The sequence below is a fragment of the Octopus bimaculoides genome, chromosome 4 (genome assembly GCF_046866305.1).
Source record: "Octopus bimaculoides isolate indiv1 chromosome 4, ASM4686630v1, whole genome shotgun sequence".
In the NCBI taxonomy this organism is placed as follows: domain Eukaryota; kingdom Metazoa; phylum Mollusca; class Cephalopoda; order Octopoda; family Octopodidae; genus Octopus; species Octopus bimaculoides.
The window spans coordinates 10,468,039-10,490,660 of NC_142931.1; the positions used below are offsets into that span (position 1 = coordinate 10,468,039).

Here is a 22,622-nt window from a genome sequence, read left to right on the forward strand (position 1 = left end):
TTGTTTGTGGTGGTTGTGGTGGTGGTGGTAGTGGTGGTGACGGCGGTGGTGGAGGTGGTGTTGGTGGCAGTGATGGTTGTTGTTGTTGTTGTTGTGGTGGTGGTGGTGGTGGTGTTGGTGGCAGTGGTGGTGGCTGTTGTTGTTGTTGTGGTGGTGGTGGTGGTGGTGGTGGTGGTGGCGACGGCGGTGGTGGCAGCGGTGATGTTGGTGGCGGTGGTGGCTGTTGTTGTTGTTGTGGTGGTGGTGGTGGTGGTGGTGGTGGCGACGGCGGTGGTGGCAGCGGTGATGTTGGTGGCGGTGGTGGCTGTTGTTGTTGTTGTGGTGGTGGTGGTGGTGGCGGCGATGGCAGTGGTGGCGGCAACGTCGGTGGTGGTGATGGTGGCGGTGGTTGTGGTGGTGGATGAAAATGATCCGTCATCACATTTTGACCCATCTTCCTCTCAGACAAAACCCTCTGCATTCCCTTGACTTCTATTTCTATTTCCTCTTCTCCCCCAGCAACTCCTCTTGGACTTGAAAATGACCCAATACTTACAACTTTTTTCTTACAGTATAATCATCATCATCATTATCATCATCATTTAACATCCGTTTTCCATGCTGGTATGGGTTGGACGGTTGATTTGTTTAAGTAGGACGTAATTTTGTTCAACGGCTTTGGTTCATTGAAAGTGGCTATGTCTGGGATCTCCACAGACTCTCTGAGACTAATATGCTTGTTCTCGTTGTTGGACAACCAAATGTAGATGACTGCTGGGAAGAAACGGACAAGAAGAGAGACTCCAGTGGGAAAAGTTTTGGGGAATAAGGATTAGCTACTGTGGTGAGTATAAGCTGATGGGCGCAGATACAGTATCAGTGGTGGGAGGAGAAATTATTGAGTTAAGTGGGTTCGGATGGAGAAGGGATGATACAAGCCAACATCAAGGAACAGAGGCCAATACGACAGAGAGAAATGAAATAAAACGATCTTTATTTTAATCTCGCTGCTTGTTGACGTCGGGTAAAGGGAGACAACTCTGTATTTGTGCTATTTTCTTTTCGGTTCAAAACGTTTTAACATTTCTGTTTGCCTGTCTATCTTTTTATTAGTATGTGTGTGTGTTTCTCTCTCTCTCACACACACACATAAACACACTTTCACTCACTGTATGCGTTTGCTTCTATGTGAGTGAGTGTCTTTGTGTGTATGTGCGTGCGTGCGTGTGTGTGAGTGTGTGCTGGTGCCAAGTAAAGAGCCCTCCCTGTACCTTCTGTAAAGTGGTTGGAATCAAGAATGGAGCAAAACACCCGTGTTTCCAGAGGTGAATTATCCAAACCCCAAATAATTCCTCTCAACGCATGGCTATGATGCTCCCCCACTACTTCCGCTCGTGATCAGAGATACACATATCGTCAGCCACCAAGGGACATGCTCAACTGGTTAAGGTCAAACAACTGACAAGCAAATCTCTGGTATTAAGCAGAATATTTGCTGTAGCCTATCTTTTATACCAGATGGACTACAGCAAATATTCTGCTTAATACCACAGATTTGCTTGTCAGTTGCTTGACCTTAACCAGTTGAGCATGTTCCTTATTATTATTATTATTATTATTATTATTATTATTATTATTATTACTGGACAAATCCCAAATCCCCTCAGGTAGATGACCCCGCTCAAACTGTAGAAAAGGTATAGGTAGAAACTCCATAAGATGTACCAAGTGTAAGCTATGGACACATAAGAGGTGCAACAATATCAAAGGAAAGCTAACTGGGAAAATAGCTTTTGTGTGTGGAAGGTGCACAGGTACAATAAACAATGAAAATGTACAGAAAATAGACTCCATCTAATACCAGTGGGGTAAACTAGAGGTAGTTGATAGCTTCTGTTACCTAGGTGACCAAGCTAGTATTGGAGGTGGTTGCTCTGAGAGAGTAACTGTAAGAATAAGATTAGGCTGGGAAAAGTTCAGAGCATTCTTACCTTTGTTTGGTAACAAAGGGCCTCTCTCTTAGAGTGAAAGGCAGATTGTATGAGGCTTGTGTGTGAACAGCTATGCATCATGGCAGTGAAACATGGGCTGTGACCACCGAGGACATACGTAGACTTGAAAGAAGCAAGGTGAGTATGCTTTGCTGGATTTGCAGTGTCAGGGTGTGTCATGAGAGAAAAGCTGGGCATAAGAGGCATCAGATGTGGTGTGCAAGAGAGACGACTGCGCTGGTATGGTCATGTGATGCATATGGATGAGGACAGCTGTGTAAAGAAGTGTCAATCTGTAACTGTGGAGGGAGCCTGTGGTAGAGGTAGACCCAAGAAGACATGAGACAAGGTGGTGAAGCATGATCTCTGAATGTTGGGCCTCCTGGAGCTGATGACAAGTGACCGAGAGCTCTGGCAATATGCTGTGCAGGAGAAGACTTATCAGGCCGGGTGAAATTGTATTTGTGGCCATGCTGGTGTCATGTAAATGGCATTCATGCATTGTAGTTGTGGATTTTGATGGTACCATATAAATGGCACCTGTGAATTATTGTGGTCAATGCCAGTGTCATGCAAATAACACCAGTGCATTGTAACCGTGGTCCTCAATGGTGCCATGTACATTGGTACCTGGGAATTGTGGTCATTGCCAGTGCCATGTAAATGGCACCCATGCCAGTCGCACATTAAAGCACCCACTACACTCTCGAAGTGGTTGGCATTAGGAAGGGCATCCAGCTGTAGAAACCATGCCAAATCAGACTGGAACCGGGTGCAGCTCCCCAGCTCATCAGCTAGTCAAACCATTTTACCCATGTCAGCATGGAGAGCGGACATTAAATGATGATGATGATGTTTTTTATCATACCCAATTCTTCAATTATTATTGGCATTGTTTTAACCTTCATGCCCAACACAGGCATATGACAAGGACAAACCTTTGAATTACAAATACAATCTATCTGATGGGCTTCACCACAGTTTCCATCAATTCGCTTTCACTCGCAAGGCTTGAGTTAACTCAAAATTGTAATAGAAAACACTTATCCAAGACACCACCACTTGATAGGATTGAATCTGAGACCTTAGGATTGTGGGACAAAATTTCTAACTATCGTCTCACACATTCTCCCTAGAGGTTACTGTAGTAGCAATACGAAAAGCAGAGTGGCAGGACAGCACATTTAGGGACAGTTTAAAAGTACCTTTTAATCGTCAGGCAATATGCTGTGCTTGAGAAGACCTTTTGAGTCAAGTGAAATTGTAGTCGTGGCCAATACCAATGCCTGACTGGTCCCTGTGCCGGTGGCATATAAAAACCACCTACTTTAGGCATTAGGAAGGGCATCTACCTGTAGAAACCTTGCAAGGTTGGATTGCAACGTGGTGCAGCCTCCTGGCTTGCCAGTTCTCAGTCAAACCGTCCAACCCATACCAGCATGGAAAGCAGACGTTAAACAATGATGATGATGATAATGATGATGTTTGTTTTTGATGGTGATTCTGTACTGATTGGTGTTCTTTCTTTGAGTGCAGATTAAGATGTTGGTAAGTGTTGCAGCTGTTCTGGCCCCAGATGTGAGAAATTGCATGCAGTGAAGAAAGACTAACGCTTTGGATGTTGCTCTTTTGTCCTCTCTGACAACAAAAATTCTGTTAAGAAGTTCGCTTTACAACTGTGTGATTTTGGGGGTTGGTCCTCCTGTTCAGCAACTTGAGCAAGTGTTTTCAGCTATACCTTTAGGCCGACCAATGCCATGCGAGTGGATTTGATAGACGGAAACTGTGTAGAAGCCTGCCATATATAACATGTATGTGTATCTTTCCCATACCACAGCTTGACAACTGGTGTTGGTTTATTTACGTCCCCGTAACTTAGCTGTTCGGTTAAAGACTACAATATAAATACAAGGCTTAAAAAATACAGGAGTCGAATTGCTTGGTTGAATTATTCAAGTCGGTGCCCCAGCATAGCCGCAATCCAATGACTGGAACAAGCAAAAAAACAGATAGATAAATGAATATTACTGCTAGGTTAATTCTCTCCATTGTGTTGCTTCCATGTCCCAGCTTATTTCATCTTTTCTCCCACCACGTGTGTATCTTCTCATCTTTTAGTATTTTCATTGTTTACATTTTATCGGCCTTTTTGTTGAATTCAAACTGTAGCCTTTCCGTCCTCTCTTTCTCATCAGCATTTCTCTCTCTCTCTCTCTGCTTAATACATCTCTTCCAACTCAGTTAATTTCTCCATGATTTTCACTTTCTTTCCCGTTCTCTCTCTCTCTCTCTTTCATTCATTTGTCTCTACGTTTTCTCCTTTCTTAAATTGTTTTTTTCTTAACCTTCCAACCCTTCCTTTCTCTCTTTCTCTCTCTCTCTCACTCACTCATTCGTTCTTCTCTTTCTCTACCCTTCTTTCTTCTAATGACTTTCCCTCTCATTCACTCACACATTTATTCCTTCTCTCTATCTCCCCTTCAAATCCTTTCCCGCTCCTTCACTGGTTCACTAAATCCCTGTCAATCTCGACTCTCCCCCTCTCATCTAATCCCTTACCCTTTCACTTTCTCTCTTTCTAAACAGTATCATTTTTATATCCCACTCCACCTAATCCCCTACAATTAATCCCTTCTTTACCCCTCCTCCTTAACTCCAATTCTCCCTTATTTTCACCGCTCTCATCCCATTCCTCTTTTCCTCGCCACCACTCATATATATCTCTTTCTCCTTTTTTTTATCACTTATCTACCTCTCTCCCTATCACTCTTACATATTTCTCTCCCTCTTTCTTTCACACTGACTTCTCTGCCTTTCATCGCTATCACTTATCTCTCTCTGTGTCTTACTATTACTTTATCACTCACCCCCTTCTCTCGCTACCTCTGTACCACTAATCTCCTCTCTCACTCTATCTCTTTATCCCTCTCTCACTCTATCTCCCTCTCTCACTCTATCTCTTTATCCCTCTCTCACTCTATCTCTTTATCCCCCTCTTTCACTCTATCTCTTTATCCCCCTCTCTCACTCTATCTCTTTATCTCTCTCTCTCTCTCTCTGTTGTGACATGTGAGATCTTTAAAATGGCGGCCGCGAGGAAAGTGCTTCAACATGTGTGTTGTCCGTTGCTGCGGAATCAGGTAAGGAATATCCAAAGACGTTAATGTTTCATGTTTTGCTTTTAATTACATCATTCCATCAAGCCATATTAATGTTATTATGTAAGCTAGCAGCAGAAATGCGCTGAAAACCCGTTTTTCTCTGCTTTCTCGTCTGCTGCTGTTACGTTCATTCAATTTCCACGTCCGAATGTGTCCCACCTGTAATCGAAGTCGACTCGCTTTGAAGTCTGCAAACTTCCTAATAATCACCGATTCCTATGTATCCGATCCTTTGTGTCAATGTACGAAATAATCTAAATTAAAAAAAAAAAAATTAGACAACTTATGAGTCCTTTATATATACATACATTATATACACATCAGGGCAACTCAACACACCCTCGTATATAGATATACACACACACATATATATATATATATAAAGGTTATGTTCCGGCCAGCAAGTCTGGTGAGTTGCCGAAGGTGTGAAAGCAATGGTAACTTTCTGACCAGCCTTAACTAACACTACATTAAATATTATTACTGCTCGAAAAAACATTTTTTTAGCGTGCCTTTTAATTTTTTTTCAGACTTCTGAACAACTGATCGATATATATATATATATATATAGTGTATATATATATATATATATATAGTGTGTATATATATATATATATAGTGTTTATATATATATATATATATGTATATATATAGTGTATATATATATAGTGTATATATATATATATAGTGTATATATATATATATGTATATATATATATATGTGTGTGTGTGTGTGTGAAGTTATCTTGAGGCGGATTAGTTTTTATTTATCTACGCACAACTCCACTTTATCTTTGTTTTCGCGAAAAGTTTTTTCTTTCTTTCTGATAAAGATCATTTGGCCTTTATAATTTGAACATTGGTGAAGGTCATCCACAAATACCCGATACTTACATACGGGTAGAGGAAGAACTTCATTAGTACTTAAGACACGTGTTGTTTATTATTTTTACCCTCTGTGTCTATCGTCGTCTGGAATCGGGTGGAAATGAGACAGTGTGATGATAATTACATGGTGTAGATTGCTACTAGTCTCCGAGTCTTGTATATAAGTATTAAAGCTCATCTTAAGAAGCGAACTGGGAAGTTGTAACGTTCATGCCGTTACGAACATGATTATCAATAAATGAAGTTATATTAAACACCGTAGGTTGGTATTACTTAACTAATTTGTAAAATCCAGTTAATAGTAATTTTTACCTGTCGTTACAGGTAAACTAGGTAATTGAATAAGGGGGATTCGTAACGTTTTTTTATGTCCCTAACCCCTAGGGAATGTTTAATTAATTTTCACATCCTCTGTTTTTTTATTTTCTTCTAATAACTAATTAAATTATTATTTTAATTGAAACACATTCAATAGTATGAAATAGTAAAGTGCAGCAATCCTTCGGTATTGGTAGACAATGTCATTCACCCCACACAACCTTGCCTCACGACGTAAAGAGGCTAGGCTGAAACAAAAGGTGACTGACATCGTCTCCCTGCACTGGTGCCTGAAAGAATAAAGTTATTTTCAAGAGTTAGTTAATAATTTTGTTCTCTAAAACGATTTTAGTAAAGTTACTTAGTAATTTTGTTCTGAGCGATTTTAATAAAGTTAGGCCTACACTTTCCCCCTTATCGTCGCGCCCTTTGAAATGCCGTCTCGAAACCTCCGGTTGTGTAGGTACCGCAGATTGAGAATCTTTGCTCTGGGTGGTTGCTTGATAAGGTAGAAATATCAGTCAAATCTTCATAAAACACCCTACTGTCTTAAAAAAGGAGAGAGGCATACTGCATAATGCCACCCCTAGATACAATGTGACTTGTAGAAATAAGTAAATGAACAATAATAATAGTAAAAAGCAATGTTAAATCTCTGAACGAGGTATAAAAACATCGTGATAATTGCGACTGCTATGTCTTTTAATATAGTTAACTAGATCAGGGTGACCCTAAGTTCAATAAGTAACAGAATACAAAAAGAGGAATAATCAAAGTCTATTTATACATCTCCACTAATATAATCTCTCTTAATTACACTGGATTCCACTTTAATATTAAATCCCCTCTTAATACCGTTCACTCTATTAAGACCCACCTACCAACACGTTTAATTATAGTAAATATTTACCAATTCTGTTGCTACGCGTAATTTATAATAAAGTCTAGCAGACGGTTTATAGTAATATCTCTTGTTAAATCTTTTTCTAAATAAATTTTCCAGCCCCTTCATTAAATCGTTATCCTTTTTTTTGTTTTCGTTTAGCTCTAATAAGAGTCGATAAGGTTATGATCTGAAGCGTTCCGTTCATGCCTATCCCATCTTTCGTAAATGTTGTTCGGTGCATCTTGCTTCCAACTTCCAAGACTGCAGGTTGTAATGTGAGCGAGTTTAGAATTGCCGTTCGTAGCAATTTGAACGACCATGTAGAGGATTTAGTTTGTAAACATCTTATCTTACATGTAACCTTTGACCCATAGAATTTGAAAGCTGATTCTCAAGCAAGCTTCTACTTTATCTAAACGAAAATACGAAAGCAAGAATGTGTTGTGATAGCGCAAAATTTGTCGACCCCCCTTTTTCTGTCTACCTTAGCAATAAAATCAAACACGATTCGTGGACATTACTATTCATGTTCCCTTAAGGATTTTGAGATTCAACTATTCATCTTCACGTGCTGTTTTTGAAGTCAGGGCGAAAATAACAACTCAAGGTTGTTTTCGTAATCTTACAAACATGTGATGATAGTGTGATGTGGCTGGTGTGTAACCTAATATAACATATCGAAGAAGGAATACACACCCTAATAGTTGATTGTTAATAGTCATTAATTTACTTTAGTGTGTTGTAATGTCCTTGAGAAAGTCACGTCACTTTTTTCTCATTTCACAGTTTTTCTCTTTCGTGCTCGCTCGACCCTCTAGACATAGCAGCTAAATTCTTTCCAATCACCGTCTACTATCTTAAAAAAGGAGGCAAACGACAGTATTGTCCTAGACAGGATGGGAACAGTTTTAACGACTTCGATCACAAGTCTTCAGAACCAGGATTGACCTAGGGTTAAACAACTTTTTTCCTTCCATAAGCGTGGGACTTCGTGTCTTTGTAAACAGCTACTTTTACTGCTGAGAAGAGGTAAATTTCGGAAAATCGGAGTTTGTGAAATTCGGTTTTGTCTTCCGGTTGGCATCAATCCAGCTATGTTGGTAATAATGTCTTTGAGAAAGGCATGAATATCATGAACTCTCATTTCGTGCTCTTCAAATTTAATAGTTGGGTCTCTTGTGATTTTTAATGAAACTTGCTTATGGAATAATTTGTTTTACTATACATTGCATTCATGGCTGTGTAGTTAAGAAGTTCACTTTGTAACCATGTGGTTTTGTGTTCAGTTCCATCGTGCAGCACCTTGGGCAAATGTCTTCTATAGCCCTGGGTTGAGCTATACCTTGTGAATAAATATGGCAGGTCGTGGAGGCGCAATGGCCCAGTGGTTAGGGCAGCGGACTCGCGGTTTCGATTCCCAGACCGGGCGTTGTGAGTGTTTATTGAGCGAAAACACCTTAAGCTCCACGAGGCTCCGGCAGGGGATGGTGGCGAACCCTGCTGTACTCTTTCACCACAACTTTCTCTCACTCTTTCTTCCTGTTTCTGTTGTGCCTGTAATTCAAAGGGTCAGCCTTGTCACACTGTGTTACGCTGAATATCCCCGAGGACTACATTAAGGGTACATGTGTCTGTGGAGTGCTCAGCCACTTGCACGTTAATTTCACGAGCAGGCTGTTCCATTGATCGGATCAACTGGAACCTTCAACGTCGTAAGCGATGGAGTGCCAACAACAACAAATATGGCAGGTAGAAACTGTGTAGAAGCCTGTCGTTTATATGTAAATGTATTTATGCTTGTTCCCCCACCCATTACATAACAATTAGGGGTCAAGAAAAAATATAAAATAAGTATCTGACTTTTAAAAAAATAAGTACTGGGGTTGATTTGATCAATTTAATCCTTCAAGCCAGTGCCCCAGCGTGGCCACGGTCCAATGGCTGAAGCAAGTAAAAGATAAAATACTTGTTGTAACTACTGAAAGCTGTACTCTAGTTTTAAACGATGTTGTATTCTATTAAGTATGATCTCAGAGATTTAAGATTTAACCTGTTAAGATGTGTTGCATCTCATGGCGTTAGTAAGAAATTGGCTTCGCTGTCGCATGGGTATGGGTTCAGTCCCACTGTGCAGCACCGTGGATAATTGTCTCCTACTATAGCATTGGCCCGACCAAAGCCTTGTGAGTTGATTTGGTAGATGGACACTGAAAGAAGTCTGTTGTATATAGATGTGTGTATATTGAGGCCTTTGGCGATATGCTGTGTTTGAGAAGACCCATCAAGCCAAGTGAAATCGTAGTTGTAGCTGATGCTGGTGACACATAACTGACATAGTGGGACTTCACTCATGAAAAATTTGTTAAAAACAATGTTATTGCAAAGATGTCTAGCGAGTAACTCTCCAAGTTTTATTGCCTACCTATATAGGCTCCATACGTCTCGCGTCTCTTAAAGCAGAGACTTTTTTTGTTAAGATAACACAGTTACTGCATGGACTGATAGAGCTCTTTCTGACTTAAACTCTATCAACTTGAATCTGTCCCAAAGTTCAGTTTTGCTCCATCCTTCTTCCTTCTATTGATCAATGATCTACTTGCTATCACCTCTGCCAATGCCCAATCCTATGGAGATGACACCCCCACTTCATTCCTCCCTAACCATCTGTTCCCATGTGTCAGCCACTTAGACACCTTATATCAAACCTCGGCAGACACTTCATATCAAACCTCGGCAAACTGAGACCTCAAAAACATTCCCCAGTGGGTCATATCAACTTTGTCTCCTTCAACTGGATAAAGACACAATTACTGCACAAATTAAGGAAGTACTCTTGTATTTCATCTCCCCTAATTCATAGTTGACACGTAACTAGGACTCTCAAATTGTTACAAATGTTGGGCCTCACAATGACAGATGATATTTCCAAGTATTCACTGATCCACGTTGCTAAAACTACTTCTCTAACATTGGTGTTTCTTCTTCTTTTTCGTTTAATGTCCGCTTTCCATGCTAGCATGGGTTGGACGATTTGACTGAGTACTGGTGAAACCAGATGGCTACACCAGGCTCCAATCTGATTTGGCAGAGTTTCTACAGCTGGATGCCCTTCCTAACGCCAACCACTCAGAGAGTGTAGTGGGTGCTTTTACGTGTCACCCGCACGAAGGCCAGTCAGGCGGTACTGCAGTTGTTAAATCTCTACACAACTCAAATGAGGCCCTCAATGAGTATTGTTCCCACAAATGAAATGATGGTGTTACTACCACACATATGAACATTCTGGACTGTATCTAAGAAAGGGCCATTCAACTGATTAATGGAGTCATTCACTAGCACAGTCACCACTATATTCCAGCTTCTGGCCCCCAAACATACTCTTTACTGCTTTTCTACAGACATTTCAGGGACCTTTGCTTTTGGAGCTGGCTAATCTCATACTCTCTCCATCCATGCTCACCTGTCTCTCATCACTTCTTATCACTCGTATTATCCCTTCTCTTGATCTTTCCCATCCAGATTATCCTATCTCTGGGTTCTCTCTTTCATCATATTTTTTGCAACAGGTTCAACCCACCGTTAATGAAAAGAACTGTTAATCTCATTATTAGTCTTGGAGGGCTTGTGAAGGCACAGATCTTTCTTACAAATTAAACCATTAAAAAAAAATATACTAGATTCATTTGTGACTGTCAAGATAGATTCACCTTCAAATATTTGTCTGATTTAATCAATGATAAGACAACACTGTGTGGTGGAGGCTATTTCAGATATTATCTGAAGTGAGGAGTTGTCTGTGCTTGTCAAGTGAAGGTTGATACAAAGTACAATTATGTTGACAAAACAAGATAACAGTGAAACTAATGAAGGAATCAATTTTAGTGTTAAAAAAAAATCACCTTGAATCTGATACCAACCAACCTCAAACTATTCTGGGTTTTCTGATAAGGACTTTTAAATTAAACCTTGCATCGAAATCTTATACTCTTTTACTTGTTTCAGTCATTTGACTGTGGCCATGCTGGAGCACCGCCTTTAGTCGAGCAAACTAACCCCAGAACTTATTCTTTGTAAGCCTGGTACTTACTCTATCGGTCTCTTTTCCCGAACCGCTAAATTACAGGGACGTAAACACACCAACATCGGTTGTCAAGCGATGTTGGGGGAACAAACACAGACACACAAACATACATATATATATATATATACATATATATGATGGGTTTCCTTCAGTTTCCGTCTACCAAATTCACTCACAAGGCTTTGGTTGGCCCGAGGCTATAGTAGAAGACACTTGCCCAAGGTGGCACGCAGTGGGACTGAACCCAGAACCATGTGGTTGGTAAGCAAGCTACTTACCACACAGCCACTCCTGCGCCGATATTAATTTATGTTTCACATACCAGCTTGATATCTTCTTCATCACCATTTTAAGGTCCATTTTCTCTGCTGGCATGGGTCAGATGAATCAACAGAAGCTGGCAAGTTAGAGGACTGTGCTATGTTCGGGTGTCTGTTTTGGCTTGGTTTCTATGGCTGAACCCCCCGAAATGTGGCATATATGCCCATTAACCATGTTTCATCTTTGATCTCATTGTTTATGTCTAGCATTTCGTATACGAAACGTGGTAGCAAAATTCAGTGCTGGCTTTAATTTCTATCAAATATCTGTAGAAATAGTAGGCACAGGAGTGGCTATGTGGTAAGTAGCTTGCTTACCAACCACATGGTTCTGGGTTCAGTCCCACTGCGTGGCACCTTGGGCAAGTGTCTTCTACTATAGCCTCGGGTCGACCAAAGCCTTGTGAGTGGATTTGGTAGACGGAAACTGAAAGAAGCCCCTTCGTATATATGTATATATATGTGTGTGTGTGTTTGTGTATCTGTGTTTGCCCCCCACCAACATTGCTTGACAACCGATGCTTGTGTGTTTACGTCCCCGTAACTTAGCGGTTCGGCAGAAAAGACCGATAGAATAAGTACTAGGCTTCTAAAGAATAAGTCCTGGGGTCGATTAGCTCGACAAAAGGCAGTGCTCCGGCATGGCCGCAGTCAAATGACTGAAACAAGTAAAAGAGTAAATAACCTTAACGAATATTATATACTTCTATATTTAAGAGATGAGGAATTATGTACATTATTTACAAATGTAAATAATGTATTATATAATTGCTTTTAACATTTACTCTTAAATTGGCTGTTTAAAATTTTTTTTTTTGGAAAACCAGTCTTGTCTTGGATCATCAAAATTTGTAATTTAAGTTTTACTCTGTAAAGTGGTTGGCAACAGGAAAGGCATCCAGCTGTAAGAACCTTGTCAAAACAGACTATGTAGCCTGGTACAGGTCTTCGGCTTGACAGCTCCTGTCAAGCTGTTCAACTCATGATGGTCATGGTTGGAGTGCCGTAGTTCACAGACCAGTTTGAGTTAGGCTGACTTAGGATTAGACAAGTGAAGCATAACATCAGCATTAGCATCTAAGGGAGAGAAGTCTTAAGATATTATTAGCGAGTCAAATAAATAGTCTTTTTTAAAACATGCTCTTTCTATTCTTGTTTGTTTCAGTCATTTGACTGTGGCCATGCTGGAGCACCGCCTTTAGTCAAGCAAGTCGACCCCAGGACTTATTCTTTGGAAGCCTAGTACTTATTCTATTGGTATCTTTTGCCGAACCGCTTAGTTATGGGGATGTAAACGCACCAACAGCGGTTGTCAAGCGATGATGGGGGAATAAAACACACACAGACAGACATACATTCACTCTTCAGTTTCCATCTACCACATCCACTCACAAGGCTTTGGTCAGCCCATGGCTATAGCAGAAGACAGTTGCTTGCACTAGACTTCTATGTCTGTTTTGGCATGGTTTTTATGGCTGGATGCCCTTCCTTATATTAACCACCCTGCAGAGTGGACTGAGTGCTTTTTACATGGCACCAGCACAGGCAAGGTCAGCTTTGGCAAGGTTTTTTCCAGCTGGCTGCCCTTCCAAATGCCAACCCCTTTACAGTGTGGACTGGATGCTTTTTAAGTGACACCAGCACTGGTAGGGTCACCAAGTAACCTGCAAGACAAAGATCCTTTGAGAGGGACATAATGTGATGTTTGTAAAACAAGCATCACTGCCGTGTTGTTTGTTTCCAGTCTTTTACAAAAATCATGTCTAGTGAGGTTTGCTGACAGAAAGGGCATCCAGCTGTAGAAAATCTATGCAACCATGGAATATTGGACATTAATATGACAATGAGGAATCATTATATGTATGGTTACAATATGCTGTATAATCAAACTCATCAACAACAACATCCATTTTCCATGCTGGCATGGGTTGGACAGTTTGACCAGAGCCAGCAAGCAGAAAAGTTGTACCAGCTTCCAGTCTGATTTGGCGTGGTTTCTATGGCTGGATGTCCTTCCCAATGGCAACCACTTCACAGTGTGAATAGAGTGTTTTTAACATGGCACCAACTTCAGATGATGATGATGATGATGCTTCAGTCATGAATAGGAGACCATCAAGAGAGATTATCAGTGACTGTACGGTCTGCAACTAGTAGCAACTTTCAGGGTTTTAATTGCCCATTGTCCTTGATAAGAGAAGGTGAGGAAGAAAAGTATTTCTTTGGCATGTTGCAGTGATTGTGTCTATGAACTGTTGAAAGAGTTGACAGAGGTTGTCATGTCCTCGTTAGAAAATATTTAGTAGGTTTCTAGTCACGGGTGGAGTAGTGCAGGTTTGATGAGCAGTGTCTGTATTGGATAAGGATGGCACCTGTCTGCAGATGACTAACGAAGGGTGATAGGTGGAATCATTAACAGAGGAGAGAGGGTTATTAGAGGTAACAGCACTTAGGTTTCAAACATACAGATAGAATAGAGTGAGTAACATAACTGAGTATTGAGGCAGACATGAGGTAATGGGTTTGGATCTGAGAGAACCCCATCTATACATTGCTACAATGACAGGAGGCTTCTGCCCAACGTGGCACAAATCAGATGGAAGCCATAGAAGAATAGTTTAGCCAAAAGGCTGTTATACTATCATCTTCCTCATCATCATTTAACATCTGTTTTCCATGCTGGCATGGGTTGGATGGTTTGACTGATAACTGGTATTATGGGGAGTTGCACCAGGTTCTGATCTGATTTAGCAAGGTTACTATGGCTGGATGCCCTTCCTAATACCAACCACTCAGAGTGAAGTGGGTGTTTTTTAATTTTAGAATATGGCCCACCCCACTGTTGATGAAATGAAAAGTAAGTAAAACAAGAAAACTCAGAGAGCGCAAACCTCCGCCAAGGCAACACCAACGTCCTCTCAATGATTAGCAAGAGATGATTTTAAAAATGAGAATATCTGAAATAGACTCAACTGCTCTTACAAATGGGAATACTAAAGATTAACCTGACTGCTCTCAAAAAGTTTTAAAAAAACAAAAAAACTGGGAAAATAATCCAGAACCCTTGTCTGATACCGGCTTGATTCCAAAATCTAATCAATTCGTACCAGTCACGAGACCAAACATCAATGAAAGTTTCATCTGAATCCATCCAGTGGTTTTTGAGATATCTGAAAACAATACCACCGCCTTCGCTAAGGTGGAGATAATTAAAGGAGAACAAAAAAAAACTGGCAAAGTGATGTTTTTGTTTATGTAAAGTAAAATGAATTTGAAACCATTATTATTTTGTAAAGTACAATAGACCAAAGCCCGACCCAAGCTTGTATGCAGTTTGTCTGTAAAACGAGGGACAACAACACACAGCCACAGAAATATTATAAAGGTGGGTGGGGGGGGGGACAAGGTTAAAGATACAAACTGTGAATCAAAGTTCATTAAGAGGAGAATTGATTGCTCTGTGAGTTTATATAATGTGTGTGTGTGTGTATGTATGTATATATATGTGCAGGAGTGGGTGTGTGATAAGTAGCTTGCTTACCAACCACATGGTTCCAGGTTCAGTCCCACTGCATGGCACCTTGGGCAATTATCTTCTACTATAATCTCAGGCTGACCCAAGCCTTGTGAGTGGATTTGGTAGATGGAAACTGAAAGAAGCCCGTCATATATATGTGTGTATATATATATATATATATGTGTGTGTGTGTGTGTCTGTGTTTGTCCCAGCAACATTGCTTGACAACCGATGCTGGTGTGTTTACGTCCCCATAACTTAGCAGTTTGGCAAAAGAAACCAATAGAATAAGTACTAGGCTTACAAAGAGTAAGTCGTGGGGTCGATTTGCTAGACTAAAGGCGGTGCTCCAGCATAGCCGCAGTCAAATGACTGAAACAAATAAAAGAATAAAATATGTATGCACACACACACACACACACACACACACACACACACACACACACACACACACACACACAATCACGTTGTAAAAAATGTTGACGGTGGTACATATGTGACCGAAAAGCCAATCAGACTGTGACCAGGGTAGTTTATATATTGTTTGAATACCTGAATAAATGTATCAGGTATCTAAGTACCCTTGACTCACCTTTTAATACAAGTTTTATATAAATTGGTGTTTTCGTGAAAAAAAACATGGCAGTAATTTGAATAAAAGTAGGTCATTGAAATAATCTTCCCGCAAACATTTGGTGACGACTGAGACTGACAGATCAACATTGTATATTCATGTATCCTGCACCTTTCAAGCAGTCAATTGCATTTTATTATTATTATTATTATATTAAATGTATTCGCCCTAACTTGATGACAACTTGCTGAGTAACCAGTTCATTTGTCATAAGTGAAATATTTTATTTTATTTTCACAAAAATATTCTCTGATCTTTTATTTGTAGAAATTACTGTTATTAATGCTGTTTTTTGACCTAGAAATCAAATGACATTCTCTGGAAATATTGATTTAATAAATCAGGATTTTTTTTTTTCTTTATAACAACTTGTTGATTATTTATAATTCAAATAATTTTAATTATGATTGCTTCTGATGAGGCACAGAGCTTCTGGTATGAAATGAGATGTTTTGATGTTCATGCCTATCTGAAGGGCAATCATTAATTAGTTTAGTAATTTGAGTGACATTGCAGAGACTTTCCCAGTATTTAATTTTCAACTCTCACATCATAACATCTACAAATACACATTGGAGAACTGGAATATGCAGATGTGCTTGATGAGGATATAGCTTGGACTATAACCCTATTTATGTACTATATATATATATATATATATATATATATATATGTATGTGTGTGTAGGCGTAGGAGTGGGATCTTTTTTAAAACGGGGGCCACATTTTTCATTAATGTTTTACGTAGTGTTTTTGGTACCGAAAGACTTTCAAACTTCGTATACTTATCTATTTTGTGTTATAGAACAGAAAAATATTTTTGTATCCGAATTTATTTCATGTAAAAAATTGTCTTATTTCGATAATTTCAACCAATCACTGACAAGTATTCAGTTGTTTACATTTACTCTTTTGGCTGATTAAGCCATAGTTTCGTTTTATTTGCTTGTTTCATTTTCTTTTTTTTTTCTTTGTTTTATTTGCTTTATTCTTTTTAAATTTGCTGTTTTACCCTAACCCTAACCCTAACCCTATCACCGATAGAATTGTTTCAGAATCGTTTGTTTATGTAGTCGGCACTTAATGTATATCGGCTGAATGGACGTCAGTGATTGGTTGAAATTACAGAAATACGACAACTTTAACATGGAATAACTTAGGGATTTCTTCTTTTTTTTAAGAAGACTAAGAGAAAAAGATGTTTTATATGACACATTCTACCAGTGTTCCAAGTTTCAAAGTGTTTCGTTAATGAAAAATGTGGCCCCCGTTTTAAAAAAGATCCTAGGAGTGGCTGTGTGATAAGTAGCTTGCTTACGAACCACATGGTTCCGGGTTCAGTCCCACTGCGTGGCACATTGGGCAAGTGTCTTCTACTATAGCCTCAGGCCAATCAAGGCCTTGTGAGTGGATTTGGTAGACGGAAACTGAAAGAAGCCCGTCGTATATTTTATATATATATATGTGTGTGTGTGTGTGTGTGTGTGTGTCTGTGTGTCTGTGTGTGTGCGTGTGTATATGTTTGTGTGTCTGTGTTTGTCCCCCAACATTGCTTGAGAACCGATGCTGGTGTGTTTACGTCCCCGTAACTTAACGGTTCGGCAAAAGAGACTGATAGAATAAGTACTAGGCTTACAAAGAATAAGTCCTGGGGTCGACTTGCTCGACTAAAAAAAAAGGCTAAATATATATATGAAAGTTACAGAGAGGGTCATAGCCCAACTAATTAGGGAGCGAATCAATTTAGATGAGATGCAGTTTGGGTTCGTGCCAGGTAAAAGCACTACTGATGCCTTATTTCTAGTGAGACAGTTGCAGGAGAAATACCTAGCTAAGGATAAACCTCTGTACCTGGCTTTCGTTGACATGGAGAAAGCCTTTGACAGGGTCCCCCGATCCCTTATCTGGTGGTCAATGAGGAAACTTGGGATAGAAGAATGGTTAGTGAGAGCTGTGCGAGCCATGTACAGAGATGCTGCCAGTAAGGTGAGGGTTGGAAATGAGTACAGCAATGAATTCCGGGTAGAGGTAGGGGTCCACCAAGGTTCCGTCCTCAGCCCCCTCTTATTTACCATAGTCCTCCAGGCAATCACAGAGGAGTTCAAGACAGGTTGCCCCTGGGAGCTTCTCTATGCTGATGACCTTGCCCTAATTGCGGAGTCACTATCAGAACTAGAGAAGTTTCAGGTGTGGAAGCAAGGTCTAGAATTGAAGGGCCTTAGAGTCAACCTAGCAAAAACCAAAATCCTAATAAGTAGGAAGGTAGATAAAACACAAACCCCTTCAGGTAGATGGCCCTGCTCAGTATGTAGAAAAGGAGTAGGTAGTAACTCTATAAGATGTACCCGGTGCAAGCTATGGACACATAAGAGGTGCAGCAACATCAAAGGCAGGTTAACTAGCCAGTTAGTTTTTGTTTGTGACAGATGTTCAGGTGCAATAAACACTGTAAACAAACAGGAAACAACTTCTATCTCATTCCAGGGTGAAAAACTAGAGGTAGTCGATAGCTTCTGCTTTCTGGGCGACCAAGTTAGTAGTGGGGGTGGGTGCGCTGAAAGTGTAGCTGCTAGAATAAGAATAGCCTGGGCAAAGTTTAGAGAGCTCTTACCCCTGCTGGCGACAAAGGGACTCTCACTCAGAGTAAAAGGCAGACAGTATGACGCATGCGTATGAACAGCCATGCTACATGGCAGTGAAACATGGGCTGTAACTGCTGAGGACATACGTAAGCTTGCAAGAAATGAAGCCAGTATGCTCTGTTGGATGTGTAATGTCAATGTGAATACCCGTCAGAGTGTAAGTATCTTGAGAGAAAAGCTGAACATTAGAAGCATCAGTTGTGGTGTGCAAGAGAGACGATTGCGCTGGTATGGACATGTGAGAATGGATGAGGATAGCTGCGTGAAAAAGTGCCACACCCTAACAGTTGAGGGAACCCGTGGAAGAGGTAGGCCCAGGAAGACCTGGGCTGAGGTGGTGAGGCAAGACCTTCGTACATTGGGCCTCACCGAGGTGATGACTACTGACCGAGACCTTTGGAAATGTGCTGTGCGTGAGAAGACCCGGCAAGCCAAGTAAGATCGTTGCCAGTGCCCCTGGACTGGTTCTTGTGCGGGTGGCACATGAGATGCACCATTTTGAGCGTGGCCGTTGCCAGTACCGCCTGACTGGCTCCCGTAGGATTTTCGAGCAAGATCGTTGCCAGTGCCCCTGGACTGGCTTGTGCGGGTGGCACATAAAAGACACCATTTCGAGCGTGGCCGTTTTCGTGCGGGTGACACGTAAAAGCACCCACTACACTCTCTGAGTGGTTGGCGTTAGGAAGGGCATCCAGCTGTAGAAACTCTGCCAAATCAGACTGGAGCCTGGTGTTGCCATCCGGTTTCACCAGTCCTCAGTCAAATCGTCCAACCCATGCTAGCATGGAAAGCGGACGTTAAACGATGATGATGATGATGATGATGATGAGTCTTTGACTTGTTTCAGTCATTTGACTGTGGCCATGCTGGAGCATGGCAAAAGGAAAATGGAGGGGGATACAAAAATGACGTACATCAACTGGTAGACATTCTATTATGTCTATTTAATCCAAAACAAAAGGCAATATTACAAGAATAGATACACATGCAAGGACTCCTCTGACCCATACTAGTTTCCATTGTATAAATTTGATGATTCAAATACTTATAAAAAGTTGGTGCAACAAATGGTTTTAAAAAATGTTTTATTTAAAATTTTCTTTTTTTTTTTTTTAACATTTGACCCCTTTTGATAAAACTTATCTGTCAATTACAAAGTGGAAAAAGAGACCTATTTTGAGTCCTCTTATCTCAAACATATGGTGTGATACACACAGTATCTGTCTGTAATAAGGTCTAATTTCTGTGTATTAGAACTTGATTCTCTGATTACCCGAGTTATTAGTGGTTATTAGTCCTGCACTTTAATAATTAGCAGATTATCATATTTGCTTTGAAGTATTTGACCCTTAAACATTCAGATTACTCGGTCAAATGTCATGCTTATTTATCCTCACTGTTTTGAATTAGCCATGCCTTATCTTGGAGCTTTGAGATTTCAATGGTGTGACTATTTATTTTTAGAATAACATTTGTAGGGTCAGTTCGAGAGAACAGATCAGGCTGGTTTAACCCTTTAGCATTGAGATTACTTAGTCAAATGTCATGCTTTTTTTATATTCACAATGCTTTGAATTGATTGTGCATTGTCTCATAGCTTTGAGAGTCCAGTGGTGTATTTGCTTATTTTTAGAATGACATTGTAGGGTAGGTGTGAGAGAATGGATCTGGCCAGTTTGAACATAAAACAGCTGGAATATTTGGGCTGGATATGGCCAGTTTAAATGCTGAAGGGTCAAAGAAGAATATTATTTTAAAGTATATACTACCCCAAGACACATACCTGTCCCCTCTATACATTAAATCTTTCATGTGACACAAAGCTATTTCCTTTCACTACTACACCCCTCCCTCCTAGTCTTGTGAGGCATTTGGTGACCCTGTTGGTGATGCTGTCACATAAAATGCATTAATAAAGAGCATTGGTGATGGTGCCACATAAAAAGTACCCTGTACACTCTGTAAAGTGGTTGGCATTAAGAAAGGCATTGGATTGTAGAAACCAAGTCAACACAGACAATGGAACCTGGCACAGCTCCCGGCCTTGCCAGCACCCGCTTAACCATCCAACCCATGCCAGCATAGAAAACAGACATTAATTGATGATATTGATACGACATGATATGACAGTTAATGTTTTTTTTCATTCATGGTACAGAACCATTGCCAGGGTCGACTTCGCCTTTCATCCTTTTGGAGTTGATAAAATAAGTACCAGTTGACTGCTGGGGATCAATGTAATCGACTAACGTCTCACCCCCCCCCCCCCCCCAATTTCAGGCCTTGTGCCTATATTAGAAACTTATTATTAATAAGGTGGTGAGATTACATCATGGGTTGGCCAGAGGAATATGTCTCCAACTGGAATGATTAGAGCAGTAGAGTCCATTGGAGGTGGTTGCAGAACTATTTCCTACCAAAGAAAGGGGTTTCTTGACTGAAATTTGTCATCAGAAATTATAGAACCATTCTGAATGTAATCTTGTGTTATTCTTATGCAACATTTTAAGAATAAACAGAAATGGTAAGGCATTGGATTAAATGTCTTGTACTTTTTGTTGCTTTCCTCACTCCTGCATTTTTATCTCAAGATCTGAGGTCAACATTTTCCTTCATTCTTTTGAGGTCATTAAAATCAGCACCAGTCATAAACTGTATATACAGGGTGGCCCAAAAGTAGGTTTCCAGTTACCATGTATGCACTTTAAATTGCTTTTAAAACATTTTATCACATTTAAATTTCTATGTTACAAACTGAAAAGGGAGCTTGACAAAATTAACTAAATTAGCATAGAATAATGGTTTCATATATCTTTATAATTAAGATCTAAACTGTTAATATATGAATGCAAAAGAGACAGTTGAACAACTGTAAACCTACTTTTGGCCCACCCTGTGTGTGTCTATATTTTTATATGTATGTGTGTATGTGACTGCGTGTGTATCATTGGTGATTTTCTTTCTCTGTCTTCCCTTCTTTGGACTTTTTCTATATTTCTGATGAAGAGCTCCGCTCGAAACGTGAAATCCTCTTTCTTTTCTTTCCTTTCTTGAGTGTTCAATAACACTACTTATTCCATGTCCTCGTGTTGTTGGTTTTTCTTGCTTGTTCATGTTTGGATTGAGCATATGTGTGTATATATATATATATATATATATATATATATATATATGTACACACAATGGGGTCCAAAAGTAGGTTTACAGTTATCACGTAGGCACTTTAAATTGCTTTTAAAACATTTTATTACATTTAAATTTCTACCTTACAAGAATAATGGTTTCATAAGATCTAAACTGTTAATATATGAATGCGAAAGAGATAGTTGAATATCTGTAAACCTACTTTTCGGACCACCTTGTATATATTTTTTCTTTGTATGTGTGTGTATGTGTGTATATGTCTGTGTGTGTATATATATATGTATATGTGAGTGTGTGTGTATGTAAGTATGTGTGTGTGTGTGTGTATATAGGTATGTATGTGTATTTATATGTTGATGTATGTATGTATGCAAATCCAATGGGGGTCTTAAAAGACATGTTAGGATCCACAATGAGCAGAACTTACTTGCAGGTATTGGTAGTGCAAATCAGAGGTGCAATCTGTGTGGGTGTTTTTTCAAAACACTGTCTGGTTTAAAAAGCCACATCAGACGCCATGAAAGGGCTAAGGTGTAGGTGCAGGAGGTGGTCAAACTCTGTTTAAGGAGTAGACAACCACAATATATATATATATATACAGGGTGGTGCAAAAGTAGGTATACAGTTATGAAAAAGAAAGGTACAATACTCATTTTTTATCAAAAAAATTAAAAGTTATGATAAAGGTATTACTATGATTAATGACATTGAAAATATCAAAAATGAGGCTAACTAATTTAATATGCTAATAATTCTAACGAATTAAGTTTTATAACCTCAATATGATACTTACCGTATACCTACTTTTGTACTCCCTGTATATTTATACACACACACACACACACACACACACACACACACACACACACACACACACACACACACACACACACACACACACACATATACACATACATGTGTGTATATGTGTGTATGTATATATTCCACCAGTTGTACATATCAGCACAACAAAGCTCTATTTCTCTATCATATGATGTATATATTCTCTTCGGTACTCTATCTTATATGTTACTGTCACACACATCGTTTTGTTTAGTCTTA

At 39.8% G+C, this 22,622-nt stretch overlaps 1 protein-coding gene across 1 annotated transcript in view; it reads left to right on the plus strand.

Moving 5' to 3' along the window:
* Positions 1 to 4,741: 4,741 nt before the first annotated feature.
* Positions 4,742 to 22,622, plus strand: part of LOC106875047 (succinate--CoA ligase [GDP-forming] subunit beta, mitochondrial) — a 63,858-nt gene continuing 45,977 nt past the window's right edge. The window contains exon 1 of the mRNA XM_014923008.3: positions 4,742 to 5,110. Within this exon, the coding sequence (XP_014778494.1) occupies positions 5,054 to 5,110 (57 nt within the window). The 5' untranslated portion in view covers positions 4,742 to 5,053. The remainder of the gene's footprint in view (positions 5,111 to 22,622) is intronic.